At 39.5% G+C, this 18018-nt stretch overlaps 1 protein-coding gene across 9 annotated transcripts in view; it reads right to left on the bottom strand.

The window, feature by feature from the left end:
• ZMYM2 (zinc finger MYM-type containing 2) overlaps window positions 1-18018 on the bottom strand; it is a 59072-nt gene that overhangs the window by 15285 nt on the left and 25769 nt on the right. For 8 of the 9 annotated variants that reach the window (XM_082220227.1, XM_082220226.1, XM_082220225.1 and 5 more), the window contains 3 exons: window positions 9911-10061; window positions 8834-8949; window positions 761-877 (listed from right to left, as the gene is read on the bottom strand). In XM_082220227.1, the coding sequence (XP_082076353.1) occupies window positions 761-877; window positions 8834-8949; window positions 9911-10061 (384 nt within the window). The remainder of the gene's footprint in view (window positions 1-760; window positions 878-8833; window positions 8950-9910; window positions 10062-18018) is intronic. The other variant, XM_082220232.1, reaches the window with a different exon arrangement.

Raw genomic sequence — 18018 nt, 5'->3', positions numbered from 1 at the left:
TGTAAGAAACAGACACAGTCATACCTCAGGATAAATACACTTCAAGGTAAGTATTTTAGGGTTGCACTCTGCGGCGACCCGGAAGTAATGGAGCACGTTACTTCTGGGTTTCGCCGCTCGCGCATGCACAGATGGTCAAAATGATGTCACGCACATGTGTGGAAGCGGCGAAACGTGACCTGCACAGACGCATCTTACGTTCTATTCAGGATGCGAACGGGGCTCCGGAACGGATCCTGTTCGCATCCCGAGGTACCACTGTACTAGAAAACAAGACACCGTGTTTAATCATACTGGTGCCTGAGAGAAAGAACTGGCAGTAACTGGAACTGAACCATAGATGTCTGGAATGTGTTGGTGATCAAGAATGTATTTCCTTTTCTTCTGTCCTAACAGTTTCCCCATGAACAACTCACACATAATTTAACAATAAAATAAAATTGGGGTGGAAGGTCTGGAGCTGAAATGTCTGCAATGCTAGGTCTGCCTTCTTAGGGAGGGTTTTTCATAGCTGAGGCACCGCTATAGAAAATGCCCTTTCCTTGGTAGATATCATAGTGTATCTCTACTAATGAGTGAATTTTGAATAAGGTCTAGAAGACCTTAAAGCATGAATAGGCTGGTAACATTCAACTAGCATTAAAGAAATATTAAACAGCGACTTGGTTGGGCTATAAAGATTTTAAATACATCAATAAAATATCAACATTTAATGTTCAATACAAGAGCTACATATCCCATTTTGATATAATTTACTTACTTCCCATTCCAGTACTTCAGGCTTTGAGCAGAAAGTATTTTTGCAATAATTGCATTTCAACTGAATATCACTCGGAGCCACAAACTGGCCATTGGTTGAAGACTGTACACTAAGAGTCTGAAAAATATTTTTAAAATATACAGATCAAATTCCTCCACTGTTAAGACACAGTAAAAAAAGTGAGAATCATAGCATTGTAGAGCTGGAAGTGCATTACTGCATTTGTTAAAAAGAATTAGTGAGAATATGTGCCATTATGAAGAGGGTTTTCCTTGAAACGGCTTCTGCTAAATTTCACATCCTCTATATAGGATCATTCACAAAGTTTCTGAGGCTCACTTTTACTGTTTATACAGTCATCAATGGACATGACAACTCAGAGCTACATAGAGAAGCAGGTGTCAAAAGAGCCTCCAAAACAACAACAGCAAAAAGGGGCAAGAGGGATGGAGGAAACAATGATAAATATGAACACTGGGTGCTCTTTGGCTTCAGTCCAGCTGGGGAAGGTTAAACCAAAGGCTTTGCAAAGAAGGGAGAAAAAGGTGTAAGGGGAAGCACAGGTGAATGAGTGAAGCTGTGCAAGAGAGAACTTTAGGCAGCAGGTGGTGATAGACGAACAACATTCTCTAGTAGAAATATATCAGGAGATAACAGTAGACAGATGAGGAGGGGCAGGCCCATGGGAAAAGGTGGAGAAAGAGTGTGTGACGTCTCATGATCTAACTCCCTCTCATTATGTCACTGCATTCTCAACCGCTCACTGTGCTCAGCCTACAGAACCCGTTTGGCTGCACTGCCACATGAACACCGACACACACACACACACACACACACACACACACAGGCATTAAATCATAATCATTACTGTCAAGGCAGAGGTCTTTATGACAAGATTCCAATGAAATACTAGTCAGGTCTATGCACTTAATTATTACAATTATTTACATCCTGTCTTTTAGGACACAAACCCTTCCAAGCAAATTTACAAGAAACAAAAAAAGATTACTAAAAGCCACATTAACAATATTAAAATATAACACTTCCTGGAGACCCTTCACACGGGGCACTTGGTGGCAGAAGGCCCTCTGGGTTGGGGGCAACTGGAGTGGTCCTGATGAATCCTTTGCCTAGCTAACCTCTTTCACCTATAATGCTTTCCAAAGAGCACATGGCCTTGAAGTAAAGAGAAGAAAATTCAGCTGGTGCAGAAACAGATATGAAACCTGTGGTTGAGCTAACCACAGTTAGGCCTGCCAAAGGGCCTATTTTGGCCTGTGAGTCCCTTCTTACCCCAGCCACAGTCCCTCCACCTGATGTCTTACAGCTGAGGTGAAGGGAGAGACCGACAGCACAAGCGCACACATGCTCCCTATCAGCACAACGTCCAACCAAGAGGAGAGGAGGACCAGGAAGAGAACAGTTCACAAAAAGGGAAGGCAGGCTAATGAAAAACACAGAGTTGATTTAGAACCCTAAAGGAGCCCAACTGTCTTGCAACAGGGAGAAACCCTTTCCACAGTAAGCATCTAGAAAAGTCAAATCTTCCAGAAAAGGCTACCCCAAGGTCTTCAGACCATCCCAATTGATAAGAGCAAATAAAGACTGTATTTGATGGGTGGTGGTGATAGTGAACAGTAGAATCAAGCAGACAGTACTCCATTAGCAAAGCACACAATGTATGCCATTTGTCTCTGCAGCCTGTGTATTCCTTTGACTCAGTCTCCAGCTCCAACTCCCAATTAATTTGCATTTAGCACATCTTTTAAAAATCCAAACCGAGTATCACTAAAGCTCAGTTCTCTCCAGAAGTAGTTCTGTTTGTGATTTAACTTTCAGTTTTTGCCACTCAAAACCTACTATTTTAATTTTATATCAACTTGGACTGTGGCGAGGGAATAGTGTGAGGTGGGGTGGGTGATGTCAATGGCAGAATAGGATGTGTATTTAACTGAAGAGCAACAGGACGCTTGAATGTTTGAGCCAAACTGTAAGCCACATGGATAGGACCTTTGGGACCACAGAAGCTCTGAAGCCTTTCAGATATCACCTACACATATATACAGGTAGCTTTAGAATGCAGAGAGGTGTTAATAAAGCTGAAAAGTGGTGTGTAGCTACATAGGTTAACACAACATTTCCACTGGGAGAATGTGGGGTACACGAAGTCATTGGAAATATAGGCTTCTTGGGATACACGTCTGATTTGTCTGCAAGCCTAGTTTTATTTGTACGCATGCGATTCTGACATATCTTCTAATCTTACAGATATGGTAAATTCAACATGGTGCACATACCTGCAACACCCAGTTATCCCAAATTGTGGAACAATGGAGTCAACAGGAAGCAAGCATGTCAGAACACCACAAAATGCAATCAGGTTCCATAGTTTGCATCAGTGGTGGCCAAACTTGGCCCTCCAGCTGTTTTGGGACTATAATTCCCATCAACCCTGACCACTGGTCTTGTTAGCTAGGGATGATGGGAGTTGTAGTCCAAAAACAGCTGGAGGGCCAAGTTTGGCCACCACTGGTTTACACTATATGGGAATCATTTATATGCACTCAATAGTTTTATTTCAGTGTACTGAGAATTAAAACCAATGCCCAAATGGCCTATTTTGTTTTTTGCATAACTAGCTATATTAAGTGAATGCTGTATGTGTAGTTCTCATACTTGTGTGTAGCAGATCTGGCTTAAGTTACTTGCTTTGGAGGTAAAACATGAGAAAACTAATTGTTAGCTACTACTTATGTGAAATAATGTTGGCTAACTTGGAAAATATACAGTGGTACTTTGGTTTACAACCATAATCCGTTCCGGAGGTCCGTTTGTAAACCAAAACAGGTTGTAACCCAAGGCGTGCTTTCGCCAATGGGGCCTCCAAAAAAAAATTGTTCATAATTCAAAAAAGATTATACATAATCCAAATAAAGGTTGCAAACCAGGACATGCACTTCCGGGTTTGACGTGTTTGTAATTCAAAACGTATGCAAACCAAGACGTATGCAAACTAATGTACCACTGTATCTGACCTGTAAATTTTCCATTCATGCAGTGAAAATGAGGGCAGTCCAGATCTGCAGATTGCCTTCCCTTTCCATCGGATAAGAAGCAGTATTACTAGCCAGCTACATCATATGAGAGCTGTCCAATTCTTCCTTCTTTGTATACATAATAAGGTCACCCCATGAAATGAACTGTGTTAGGACAACAACGCAAGCAGCAAAAGAGGTTGAGTAGACTAACCCACATACACAGTTAGGATCAAATGTGGGGAGGGGGAATTAATCCACCTTGAGCCCTTAGAGGTAGACTGAAATGTAGGCTAGAATTGTTTAAAAAAAAAAAAGTAGTAAGTAAAGCACAGCTAAAAGGTGAGTCTAGTAGGTACAGATAGCATGCAAGAAGGCCAAGACCACAAACTGGTTTGTTTCTTTTTACTGTTTTGCTCAGTTTTCAGATAAAAGATGCATCTGGTTTACATGAAAAAGGAAGCAGCCAGGGTTACAGGTACAGATAGAGACATAGGTCAAACTTATTCTAGCCATTTTGAAATGAACTATCAGTGTGTACGTAGATACCAATACAGATTTGCAAATTGAGGCTTCAGCCTTGGTGACTCAGAAAAGCAAGAGTTTGCCAGATTCCAAGTATTGCAAGCAAAGGTATATTCCACTTGATGGAACTTCTTTCTGCAATATTCCAAGAACTTTCCAGGACACACGACCAGTTTATATGTTAATAGGCCAATGTCAAATCTGGAGATGAAATCAGGTGGCTCCTTACACATTTTATTATTAACTTGGACAAAGTTTTAAAAAACCAGTGAAGTTATCAAGTTTGTAAGAAATGGATACAATCTAGTCAAAGCTAAGCTGTATTAAGATGGAGTCACTCCCCTGCTAAAGTTGCCGAAATCTTTCCCACCAAAATCAACAGGGCCTTTTCCTTTTCTGAACTTGTTTTATTAAATTTCAAGTATAAAAAACATACAAATAAACCCCCACAGAAAAATACAGCATATCATGTCTGAACAAACTCAAACCTCCAATAAAAATGCCCCTCAAATAAAGCACCTTTCCACAGATCGTCACGAGAGGCTGGTACTCTTTACCCATGTACTTTTGTCATACCGTATCTAATAAAACTGAATCAAACAGGAAAAAACTTGTCAGACTTCTTGTTATGTCTTATCACTGTAGTTTGTTGGTTAACTTTTCCATCTGAAGGCCTCATAATTATTGAAACCAATTTCCATTACGCTTGTGTTTAGCTATCTCCAAATTTTAGTTATAGTTAATCTTACTGCTGCTATCAGGTGAGTAATCAGTTTAGCGTTATGAAACATTTTTATCCAAAAATTGCTAGAACTCTGGACAGGATGCCAAAATATAGAACAGGGAACCTAATCACCGATAATTTGATAGTTGACTGCATTTGTTTTGGCAATCCTACTTAACAGAAGTGGGTGCACATACCAGCAGTGCAGAAGTTTTTAACGCATTTTTAAGTGCTCAAGCAGATGACGAGAAACCGAGCTTTACCCCGCATGTGTTCCCAATGAGTACTGCCTATTATTGCACCCAGGACACAACCCCAAAGGGCCTTTAAGGAAGTTAGAGGTTTCTTTGAGGTCTGGACCAAAATATTCAACATTTTTGACAGAAGGCCTTTATCCAAATGATCTGTGGTATAAATCAACTTTTCAAATCGTGTCATAGGTCAGAAACATGTAGAACCTGATGGATGTTAATCCAATTATATGGAATCTCAGACAGTTTTAGTTGTGGGAAGAAAACACCTGAGTTCTGCCCATTTATTTAATTGCTTGCTAAGCTTTTCACTTGCCATTTTATTTAAAGTAATGAATAAAAATTTCCACTCCCAGTGAACAAACCCTTTGGTGGCATCCAGGGCTAAAATGGCTATAGGCAATGGATGATTTTGTCCAAAATTAATTGCATTCAACATTAGGCAACTGAGCGTTGTCAGATGAATTCTTTAATAATGATGAATACAGTTAGATATGATCACAGCCCATCTCTTTACCAGGATGTTTAGTACAGGCACTTATTTAAAGGGCGGGGTGATGTGGTTCAATGGATTTAAAATCCTTCAAAAGTTTAGGAATCATAGCAATTCTCAAAGTATCTCGTATTTGCCTGTTGCTTTATTTGTTTAAAAATGTTAACAATAAAGAAGCCAATTGGTCTTGGAAGGTTTTAGAGAAGACAACAGTTTAGCCATCTGGTGGTTTAAATACATTTGGTTTTCTTAATGCCCACTTGAGGTTCTTCAATAAAGAGGAGTTGGCTTAACATTTTTCTATGATTAACTGTGGAAGAGATATTTTATCTATAATTTAAATTAATTAATGCTCCTCTGGCCATTGCCTTAAGAATTTCCTTTGGTGGCCTTTCAACAACTACTGACTGAATCCATTTCCAGTGGATTATTTTCCCAGATCAAAGAAGTGAACAAAGGAATATGATCAAAGTGTGCATCTTCCCAATATTGGAGGAGTAGACCCAAAAGGACCACATCTCTGAGATCAAGAGGCAGGCTATAAGAAAGTGTCCTATTAACTGGAAAAACAAGTGTAATCATGTTAACTGGAAAAACAAGTGTAAACAAGTGATTCTCTTGGTGGAAGTTGTGTGAATCATATAAAAGTGTATTTTCTTCAATAATTAATATAGCAGAGTTTCAGTAGAGGGTGATGTATTTTTCCCTTAAGTATTTTTTTACTTCTGTCAAAATATTCATTTAGTATGAAATGAAGATCGTCTCTGATGGCCATCCATTCCTGTTTAAAGGATTCTTGCTATGAAAAAGTATCTTTTTCAAAAAGAGTATTTGCTGTTTATCGGGGCAATACACTGAACCTGTAGTTAACCACTTCCCACAATTGTTGGCATGTACCCATTAGTCCCATACAAGTAACAACCCACCACCCACAACTTCCCCTTGCCCTGAAACACAGTGAGCTCCAAATGCAGTGGGAATCAAAGGGGAAGGGGGAAATCCCCACTCCACAGATCTAACAGTAAAGAAGTTAGCGCTGAAGTTTTATGCTGAAGTTAAAATGAATGTTTATGCAATGTCAACAGAACGGTCACATAAAATCCCAAGCTGAGCAGGATCCATCTGGGATAAGTTCTGGCCATTTCTTCTTTGGGGAAACCCTTCTGTCTCTTTGCCACTAGGTCAAAGCTCTCTTGGTCTGGATCCCTGCTTTCTTCATCGGCTTCTTGTGTTCACTGCTCCAATTCAGGCTGCAATTCCAAATGCTGTAAAAGCTTTCTAGATTCCATTCTGGATTACTATTAACTTACAATGGTAACCCTAAATCTCTGCATTAAGTCATTTTTTACCAAGTATTTGGAAAAACGCACTACAACATCCCTAGGGTTCTTGCCTTTTTTTCTTTTTTTATTTGGAACAAAGTGAACTGTGTAGGTTTTCTATATCCCCAGGTTAAAGATTCACCTCAGAAGCAGCTGACAGATCTGTGCTATAAAAGCTTCTTGCAAACTTTGTTCTCCAGGTTCCTCGTGGATTCCCCCTGGCCCTAATATTCAGGCAGCAATCTTGATCCTCAATGTCTTCTAGCTGTAGCTTTAAGTCAATTTGTGGGGGTTTCATTACCTCAATGGCGGCTTTGTTCTTGAAGCTGAGTTCTGTTGCCGTGCTTGCTGTCGCTGAGATCTCTGCTAAGTTGCTTGCCTATTTAGCAAGTTGGAAGACTTCATCCAATTTCTGATGAGGTTAGGAGACAAGGGTTGCCATGGTGCTGGACTTGCTCTGCTCAGGTTCTCCTCTATATCCACATTTTTCCTTCCTAAATCTCATTCTGGGGTAACTCTGGGAGGCAGAAATGATGGGGAAAGTAGGTCCAAATATCTTTTCTGTTCCCGTGCAGCCTATGTGGCATATCATATCTGGGAATCTTTTCTTTTTTCTTGCATTCATAGCTAACAATTGCATACTTAAGACTAATAATCCCAGGGCACAAAGGGTCATCAGGGTTAAGACGCCATCTTGCAATGTTGATTTCGCCATCCTCTATATTTACAATTTCTATTTCATTTACAGAAAACAAAGTAGGCAAAAGGTCAGGAAAGAAACAGAGGCTGAGGCCCATTCAACATCAAGTCTCACTGGCTTGTATCAAATCTGGATGGTGTAGACACAAGCACATTTGGTTATTTTAAGTAAAACTGGCATAACATTCAAGAATAAGCAGCAGGCCACTTGGAGGCCACTACCAAGTAGCATAAACAATTGTTCCCTCTTTTCTTATTTAAAAACACTTACTGCTTTTAAAATGGAAAGGGGGTTAAGGTATTCAGAACTCTGGCGCTTAAAACTATGCAACGTGAATACATGGCAGCCTTATTACATGTACACTGAGGCTTCAAATGTCACTCATATGGGATGAACACCCAGCAAACAGTGCACTGGAAACCAATCCAATTGTTCTGTGCAGTGTAATTCTTAATCTCTCAAAGAAGCACGATTACATAGGTTGCCAGTCGATGCCAAATTAAACATTCGGTTTTTCTTGCAGCCCAAAGGAGAACTTAAGCCCAACCCTCACTCACATTGACATAAGATATTAAAACTTACTCTCTGCCTCTCACCAACTTCTAAACATGGGATGATATAAATGCTTCCTACCAGCTCCTATTACAGTAAGCAGAAATGACCCAGGAATTCCTGTGGTTATCTGAAACTAAGTTTAATACACAGGGTCAAAGTTGATCTTGTGTTCAAGTAACCATGGGTTGTCCCAATGCAGGTGGTGACCTGCTTACAATCTCACTTTTCTTAGTGCAGGGGAATGGACATTCAAACAATTCTCACCATAACTCTGGAAATTACTGAGAAGTGCCAAAATTTGACCAGGTACATTAGAAGCCCCACTTGTTTAAACATATATTCATAAAGAGTAGTTTTTAACAATGAGTAGATAGCAAATTATTTAATATGAACATACTAAGAGCACCTAACAGGCATGCACAGAAAAATACATATCCAGGGAGGAAGAGATTTAACACAACAGCTAACCTGAAATTTAGCTACACAACTCGAACTGCAAAAGGTGTACAGTATTCCATCAGGCATTGTGGCTTGATATTGAGGTAAACAGTTTCGCTTACAAAAGTGGCAAACAATCCCCATACCTAAAAGAAAAATGTAGTTTACAAATAAAATAAATGCAAATGTACAATGTTATGAATAACAAGTTGGCGTTTCTCAAAATTTGCATCAATGGCTGTGTTCATATCATATTATCTTGGCTTAACAAACTGAGTATTTTAGCTGGGAACGCAGCCTCTTTACTACTCAAGCAATCAATCCAGGAAATCTCTATTTTCCCACTTTACTTGAACCAGGAGACTACAGTTACCAACTTTGGAAGACACCAGGTGTTCTGAAGCTAGAAACTATAGTTTCTTGGTTCAGATGAAAACAGAATCTATGGTTAATTACAGGCTTCGTAGTTTATTCACAGTGTTGAAGGAGGAACAAATAAGCCATGTATCATCTTGTTCATATCATGATATTGTAAGATGATCAGATAATCATCTGAACCAGGCCAATGTCAAATTGTTTTTAAATACAGATATAATTACAAACACTTTTTTGTGTAAATCATGCCTCAGTGTATTATTTTGGTGGGGTTACAAAAAATGTACTTGCACTTTTTCAAACAAATTCAGCTGATTTTTAACTATCCCCATCTATTTTGCAAGGAAGAACACAGACTGCACTTTTGCTAGCAATGTGTGTTCTTTGATCATGACTCCAACAATATACCTCTGTCATAAAATAAAAGCTTCACAATGAATTTAAGACAAAAATAGATGCAATGGAAGAATTAAGAGTACATTTTTTCATTATAAAGAAGTTGTAGCTAAATATTAAAAGTCTAAAGGCATCAATCTTTATAGCTTTTGTATGTGACCGATAAGCATTGCTAATGTTATTTTATGTGCTAAATGTAATCTAGGCATCAACTAATTTAAAATAATTTTTCCCCCAAAGGAAAATCAGATAGAAAGCATAAGTGAAACAAGAGTCTCCTACTTCGGAAAATTATTTTATCATCATGGATGAAAACACGCCAACCTTTTCACTTACTTTCTGATTTTGCATGTTTTGATTTGTGTGTGTTCATGCATGCAGTTGAGCAGTATGGCTCCATATGTCCATTAGGTCCTATGCACTGTGTCATGTCAAAAAACCTGCACTGAACTCTGCAACCAGTACAAGCTGTTAATTTGCCATATTTCTAAAAAGCAAATAATGAAAAAGTAAAAATAACATTAGTTATGACTCAATCAGATTGTCTTATTACAATAGGCATACAGGAATTTTCTAGTATCCTCTCAAAAGCTCAGCTACTGTTACAGCAAGGCCAAGTCACCACACACAGGATCCCTATCCACATGTATTTTACAGAATGTAGAACCCACATACAACAGAGATAGCACCCACCCATCCCATCTATGCCAGTTCCACCTCATGAACATGCATTCAACATAATCTGCAAATTGTGTCTGCTTATGCAGAGCAATCTGCATAGAGGCCTGCCCATGCTATTTTTATTCCAGAATGTTTATGGGCAAGGATGACAGGACTTGGGTTCATGTGTGCAGTCTCCCTGTGAATGCAAAGCAGATTTAGGTTTTTTTAATCACCTACCTAATCTATGTAACTTAATTTGCCCTTTTCATAATTGTCATACACTGAATTAACATTTACTATAACCACTGGCTAATTAGGTAGGAAATGATCAAAGGCAATTAATTTATTTAGGAGGAAATTCAGTTATAACCCAATATGAAATGACTGACTTGCATGTAAGGGAACAATGTCTACAGGGGACAAGACATGCTTTATTTTCCTACCATGGGGTAGCCAGGATGCTGCCCCGCCAGATGTTGCTGGACTAAAGCTCCCATCCCTGATCACTAATCATGCTGGTTGGGACTGGTGGGAGTTACAGCCCAGCTACAACTTGAAGGCACCATACTGGGTACCCTGCCCCATGCTACCTAGTACTATAGGAACAACTCACAGTAATTTCTGCCTCTGCAACAGGAGCCTCTAAAACCTGTTTTTCACTCTGAAACCACCCAAGAAGTTTTTCCCACCAAGAGAAATGACAGGGAACAATCAAACCTAAACCTTAACTTGATCAGTGGAAATAAAAAAATTCTTTCCTGTAGCACCTTAAAGACCAACTAAGTTAGTTCTTGGTATAAGCTTTCGTGTGCATGCACACTTCTTCAGATAAGTGGATCAGTGGAAAATATGATCTTATTTGAGTCTTCTTTAAATACCAATCAACATGTTCTAGATACTTTCTTCTACAAAACACAGCGAAGTTTCAGGCTCATTTAATCCCTGCGTGAGTTTGCGCTTGCTTAGGCAACCCATGAAAAAGAAAGTCTTCCTTTAAGATTAGTCAGTCACTGTAGTACTGCTGGTGATTAATGGGGAATCTAGCTAGAACAGCCATGATTTCATATCTGTACTGAGGATGTTCTGACAGTCTCAAAAGGCCATCTGCTGGCAGCCTTGCTATCAGAAAGTTGATTTACAGAAGCTGCCTAAATAGTCTGGAGGAAAACGTCGGGTTTCTAGACAAATTGTTTCTTTGTATTAAGTAAGATAGGAATTTAACTGTGTTTTGTACAGAAACACAGCTTTGAAACGTGCAAAGGGTGTTTCCATAACCATTCCTTAAACAGTGCATCCTCTAGCTGAAAATCAAGTCTTTCACTAAAAAGAAGGGGCAAGATCTCTTGGGATCTGGAGAAGCAAAGGGAAGCAGAGAGGTTGGTGGACAGAGCAGCTTTTCATTCTCAAGGCGAAAGCTCCTCTGCAGTCCTAGAGGGCATGAGGACAGCACTCTAAGAGGAAATGTTCCATTAGAAGTGACTCATTACTGAGGGGCTAACATATATCCTGTCACAGTGACAATATCCCTATGGGGACAGGCTCCTTGTTGTAGGTAATTCAATCATTAGAGACCAAGATACCTAGATTTCTGGTGGATACAGTGACTTGTCTGCTTGGTATGAACGTTGCAGGTATCACACAGTCTGGTAAAGTATACTGGGTGGGAACCAATGGTCCACATTAGCACCACTGACACAGGGGAAGTAGTCATATGGTCCTGGAAGTCAAACTTAAGTTGCAAGGCAGGACACTGAAAGTCAGGGCCTCCAGCAGTCTTCTCTGAGATACTACCTGTCCCACATGCGGGGCCAGCTAGGAAAGCCAAACTGTCTGAAATATGTAAATGAGAAAGTGGCATAATGCATGGGTGACTGAACCGTAGCCCTCCAGATATTGCTAAACTATAACCCTCATCAACCAGTGGCCAATGGCTAGGAATGATGGGAGTTGCAACTCAGCAACTTCTTGTATAGGGAGTTTAGACTTGTTAGCCACTAGAGAACATTTTGCTACTACCAAAACTGCAGATTGAATCAGAATGTTAGTGCTGAACAGCAAGAATGTGGCAAAGCAGTTTTTATACTGACCCCTTGGGGAAAACCAGCAGGAGCTGTGAAGCATCAGTTTCAGGATCCATCACTCCAAGGGAATGAGGGTGATGTTTTTGATGACCCAAATAGGGGTGGGGTGGAAGTAGGTCATGCAGAGGGGAAGGAGAAACTTATTGATCAGCTACTGAAACTGTTGCGGTCAAGAAACTTATTGATCAGCTACTGCAACTGTTGCGGTCAAGTCTGTTTCTCCCTTTCTCTGTCCGATGGACTCCGCTGTAAAATACAGTGCCGGCACAACAGAATCTCTCCTCATGGAAAATAACCAATGTGCATCCTCAGTTCAGTTGTTTCCCCTAAACTTTTTATCTTCATGAAATGGCTACAAGTCACCCAGGTCCACTTCTTTTTATCTGAAATGTGGCAGTGGCCTCTTCTAAAAAAGTATCTTCAATTTGTAATGGGATAGGATGTGGGTGAATAAACTGAAGTTCCATCTAGCCACAACAGAAATGATGGTTGGAAATTTGAACAAGCAGCAATCTGGGAAACTGCCTGTTCTGGAAGGGGGAGTCATATCACTCATGTTTGCAGTTTGGAATGCATCTTAGTCCTCCTCAGTTCCAGGATACCTGGGATGTGCCAGTGGTCCAAAATGCTTTTTAACAGTCTGGGTTGGTAGGCGAACTGCAAAGACCATCCAGAAACTTCAATAGGCCCGTACATTGATGGATTTGCGCCACTAGGATTATAACATTTATTTCGAAACAACTTCATTGGTTACCATGATGTTTCTGACACTAATTTAAGGTGGTGGTGACCTTTAGTATCCAGAATAGTATGATGCTCATGGGCAACCTTTCCCTTTTGAACCCATCATCACCCATAATTACGACTGGCTAAGGAAGCACAGACCCTTATACCAGTGGTTACTGACATTAGGTTGACATCTATAAGAAACACACTATTTAGTGTGGTGGCTTCAGAATCATGAAATTCCCCCCCCCCCAATGATATGGCATGCCCCTTTCTGGTGTAAACCACCTTACATTTAAGCATACTTCTGAAAGGCTAGTTGAGCACCACCTAGCTGGGCAGACAAACCACCCCCCAACAATATTCATGTCTTCCCTGTACCAAGTTTCAGTTTACTGGCCCTCAGCCACCACAAACCCAAGCACCGCTCACAATTCCCACTGCCTCAGCTGGATTAGATGAAAAGGAGATGTAAAACTAGGAATCATCAAAATACTGGTGACACCCAATCACCAATCAGCTCACACCCCCAGATGATCTCTCCCAGTGACTTAGATGTTAAATATAGGAACCATGTAGTAAAAAGTACCAGAGAACTTTGTGTGAAAGTAAGACACTTTCCCATGGCCTTTTCACAGTTAACTTATTTTGTTTTGTGGGACCCACCTTCTTTTGTTGAATCTATGTTCCCCCTTTTTTTGTTTGAACAATTTTACTTGTTTTTATAACTGTATTTTTGTAACCCGCACTGCAATCTTGCGGTAAAGGGTGGATAAGAAATCTTATAAATACAGCAAAAAAGCATATGAAAGTTAAGTTAGATGCAGCAATGTGTTTTATACACAGAAGAGCTTTTGGAAGCAGAAAGAGTTAGCCGTGGTGAGAAGATTAAAGGAAGGGAGAAAGTTGCTTACTAAAGGAACAAAAGAAAAACAAAGGTACAAGCAGTTTTGTAAGCAAGGGGAAGCCTTAAGGTAGGAACAAAGCCTACAAGCAGAATACGAATTAAGAATTCAGGTGTTACTTTTAGGGTTCACAGATCTAAACAGCAAATAAAGTTACCACTCTCCTGCAAGACTCATTCTGACATCTTTAGAAGCATCTGACTACAGAAGATACGTACTCTATGTATTTGAATTTCAAGTAAATTAAGGCATTAGGCTCTTTCATCTCTGTTACATTACGGTTTCGTGTGCCTTGAAGATTAATATTATTTACTCGTTCAAGCAGACACATGACATGTTCATTAGAGCATTCCTTCTTTTACCACTTTTCACTGTTGCTGCATGTTCCTTTGCTCAAAATGAAAAGCCTACCTTTTGGCAACAAAGTTTACTTGTTTGATTCTATGCAACTACCTCCTCTGAAAAGCGTGACAGATAAGCGCTAACAGTTAAAGTAGCAAGCAGCAAAGAAAGTAAGGAGCAAAAACTAAAAGGACATGCCCTGAATTATCAACCACTGAAGAAAAAGAGATAGAAATCATTAAGGTTTAGCTACCATAAAGCAATGCAAACAAAACGAGTCAATTACAGACAGCAGCCTAAACTGCCATACAGTATTCTGTTTGTGGTCTAAGTGCAGTTTCATGAATTACTTTGCCAGATACAGTATTAAAAATATTTGTATTAGAAAACCCATGTGTACTGAAGTGTGTCATTCCAAATACACAAAAAGATCATGTGACTGGATTCTGGAAACACATACCAGAATAAAATCTGTAAACTGCTTCACTCACTTATCTAGTGCAGACACCTTTACTGACGCATGTATTAACACATAGCCGTAATGTCCATCAAGAGTGACTGGTTAGCAGCTGAAGTGTAAAGAGTGAATGCTCAGCTGTATTGCAATAGTATCTATGGGCAAACTCAGCAAAACCCTCACAGCGATTGACATAAAAATGGCAACATGTTCCTTGTGTTACGGAAATGCATTCAGCAAGGTATGTTAAATCATCTTTATAGCATCACTTCTGCAGCACATGCAGGTCCTGGACTTCTTGGAGGAACTGCCTCTCCAACCCATCACCTAATAACCTGGATTTTTTAGACACTTTCTGTATTTCCTTTTTCTCCAAACCGCCCCCCCCCCCCATGTTTAGATTCAATGGCTAAGGAAGCAGTCTGCATGTGTTGTGTGTTTGAGTTTTGGAGATAAAATTGATATTACTTTCCTCTAGGCCTGCTGGATTCTGTACAGACTCCTGGACTTTTAACAACTGCATGGCTTCTTCTCAGTGACAAATATGGGGAAAAGGAATCAAGACAAAATGTACCTGGCAAAGTTCTCCAGTAAAGTTGCACAGAAAAAAAACCCCTGCATAGTGCAAGACCAATGCAGCCCTAGGTTTCTGTTATGTTGCAGCAGTGCTTTCAGGCCTACAATAGCTGGACATCAATGATACAAATGGATGGCCAGTTGAACTCGTGTTATCATAATTGAGCTTCTTTCATTTATTTATTTATTTGCTTCATTTCATATCTTCTTAAACACTGTGTTGTCTTCCACATTTAACCTTCATTTGTTTCTTCAGATTTTTATTTTTATAATAAAGGGTCTCATCCAAGACTTAACGTTCCGAGATCTTGGGCAGCGTGGTAGTGAAAGGCCTCTGACAGACCACAGAGAGTTCTAGACCAGGGGTCAGCAAACCTTTTCAGCAGGGGGCCGGTCCACTGTCCCTCAGACCCTGTGGGGGGCTGGACTATATTTTGAAAAAATAATGAAAGAATTCCTCTGCCCCACAAATAACCCAGAGATGCATTTTAAATAAAAGGACACATTCTACTCATGTAAAAACACGCTGATTCCTCCACCGTCTATGGGTCGGATTTAAAAGGCGATTGGGCCAGATCCAGCCCCCGGCCTTAGTTTGCCTACCCATCTAGACAGTCAGAAAACACTGTACTAAGAGCTAAAGTTCTGACTCCATGTAAGCCGGCATCACTCTGGGCTTGAGAGAGAAGAAGAGCAATAAGTAAATAAGCCCTTGTCTGTGGACTAATGCACTTTCAGATGGTCCCTGAGACCATACAGAATATAAAGCAAAGTATTGGAGGACTTTCCTAAAGCAAATATAGTGGCAGAAGCATGTTAAGATTCTGCTCGCTTCTGCACTTTGATGTGGTTATACTGAAAGCACAAGGTGAAAGGAAAAGTTTTGCTAAGCAGCAAATTGGCCTTCCTAGGCTTGCAGATGTTCCAGGACAGCTTGAAATGATATGTAACCAATGCAAATCTACTGCCACATAGCAACCCATCCCTTCTCCTCATGCATTCATATTCCAAGTACTTTTCTCACATGGCACCCATGATGTGGGAAAATATGTCAGTCCTCAAAGAACAACCAAACTAAAATAATGGTCTCTAAAGTCAAGTTGTAAGCACTTTCAGGCTATTTATCCATGAATTCTGTGTTACTAAAGACTACCATAATAAAATTGCACAGGAAAATGTTGAGAGAGAGCAGAACGAGTGGGAACTGAAACAACTACTTCAAAAAAGTTATTTGTGGAAAAAATTATTTATTTAAACAAAATGTTAAGTAGGTACAAATATTATGTCTATCAGTTTTCCTACTACATAAAAACCAAATATTTGTTAATACAACTTTTTTAGTAGCAAAAAGCAAAGGCAGTTTTGCATAGCCAATTGCGTTTAGGCTAAGCTTTAGGCCCAGACCAAAAATTTCAAAACAAATGTTTCCAAACGATTGTGTTTTAATATTAAGTGTGAAAATATTTAAACATATTTAACAATACTCACTTATAGTGCCCATAGTTGTTTGCTAATATAAGGTATAGTTGTGTTGATTTTTAAGTCAAAAAATTAAAATACTTAAGATGCAATCAGTTTACATTCCTTTATAGTAAATTAAAATCAGAATAAAGCTAATTCACAAAATGCTAGACAGAGGGTCCACTACTATGGTTCCATCCTTCTATAGTGAAATCCCAAATAATATGTAGGTTATGCTTACATAGACCCCAAAAGCCACCAATTTATCAACCATTCTAAACTATGAATTTAAAGCCAAAGCACCAATCTCTTGGTTATTTTTTAAAGTATAGAAGTAACTTAGCTTTCTCCATAACAAACCATTTACAATCCAACAGAATGATCCATCCCTTTCCTACACATGGGAAGGGTCCCCAATACACCACTAATACACTCTCCCCCACCTGGGCCTTGCACTACTGCATATGGAGCCAGGGATACTACAAAATGCCAAGGCATTTTATCTGCAATGGGAAGACTATAAATATCTCCCATAGCCAGAGAATCATCTTCCCATGCAAGCTACTCACTCTTGGACAACAAACAGCTTATGAGTGGCCCCAAGGAGGACTGAAACCACTATACTCATTCAAGGGCCTTTAATTGCAGATTAATGGCCAAGCACATAACAGGAGAGGGATTTATCAGGTTCCAGGTTTTATATGCAGCTAAACATTTGCCCCCACAGCCTTCTACATAAAGTTAAGTTGTTCATCCATCTCCAAATAAATTCTAAAATATAGGTCCCAAAGAACTGCAATGATTCAAATAATATTTTGTAATTTCCTCTATATATATCACACCATCTCACCCTCTTGGGGGAAAAAAACATATGGGATGATATGTCAAAAATAGCATGAAATATCTATACAGGTGAAAAAATGTACATGTCACAATAAACTGATAAGATACAGAGTTGTTATTTGATCACAATTCCATGTTCACTTGGAATTTCAGCAATGCATTATTGATTGTGTGGGAAACTCCCATGTTATTCTTGTATCTTTTGGGTTCCTTCATGAAATCTTATTCAAGGCTTCTCCAAGTTTCTCCGTGGCTTCAGTGTGTGCCTATCATTTTTAGTATCTTGAATAACCTATTTTGACCCTTTTGTTTTGCTGCATAATAAAACAACAAGGCCCATGTTATGTTTCTAGAAGTGCTGTTTACATTTTATAAAATATATATAAGTAG

The sequence above is a fragment of the Podarcis vaucheri genome (genome assembly GCF_965113315.1).
Source record: "Podarcis vaucheri genome assembly, chromosome: 4".
NCBI classification, from domain to species: domain Eukaryota; kingdom Metazoa; phylum Chordata; class Lepidosauria; order Squamata; family Lacertidae; genus Podarcis; species Podarcis vaucheri.
Note: the sequence above shows the minus strand (reverse complement) of the source record. Positions and strands in the feature narration are given on the sequence as shown.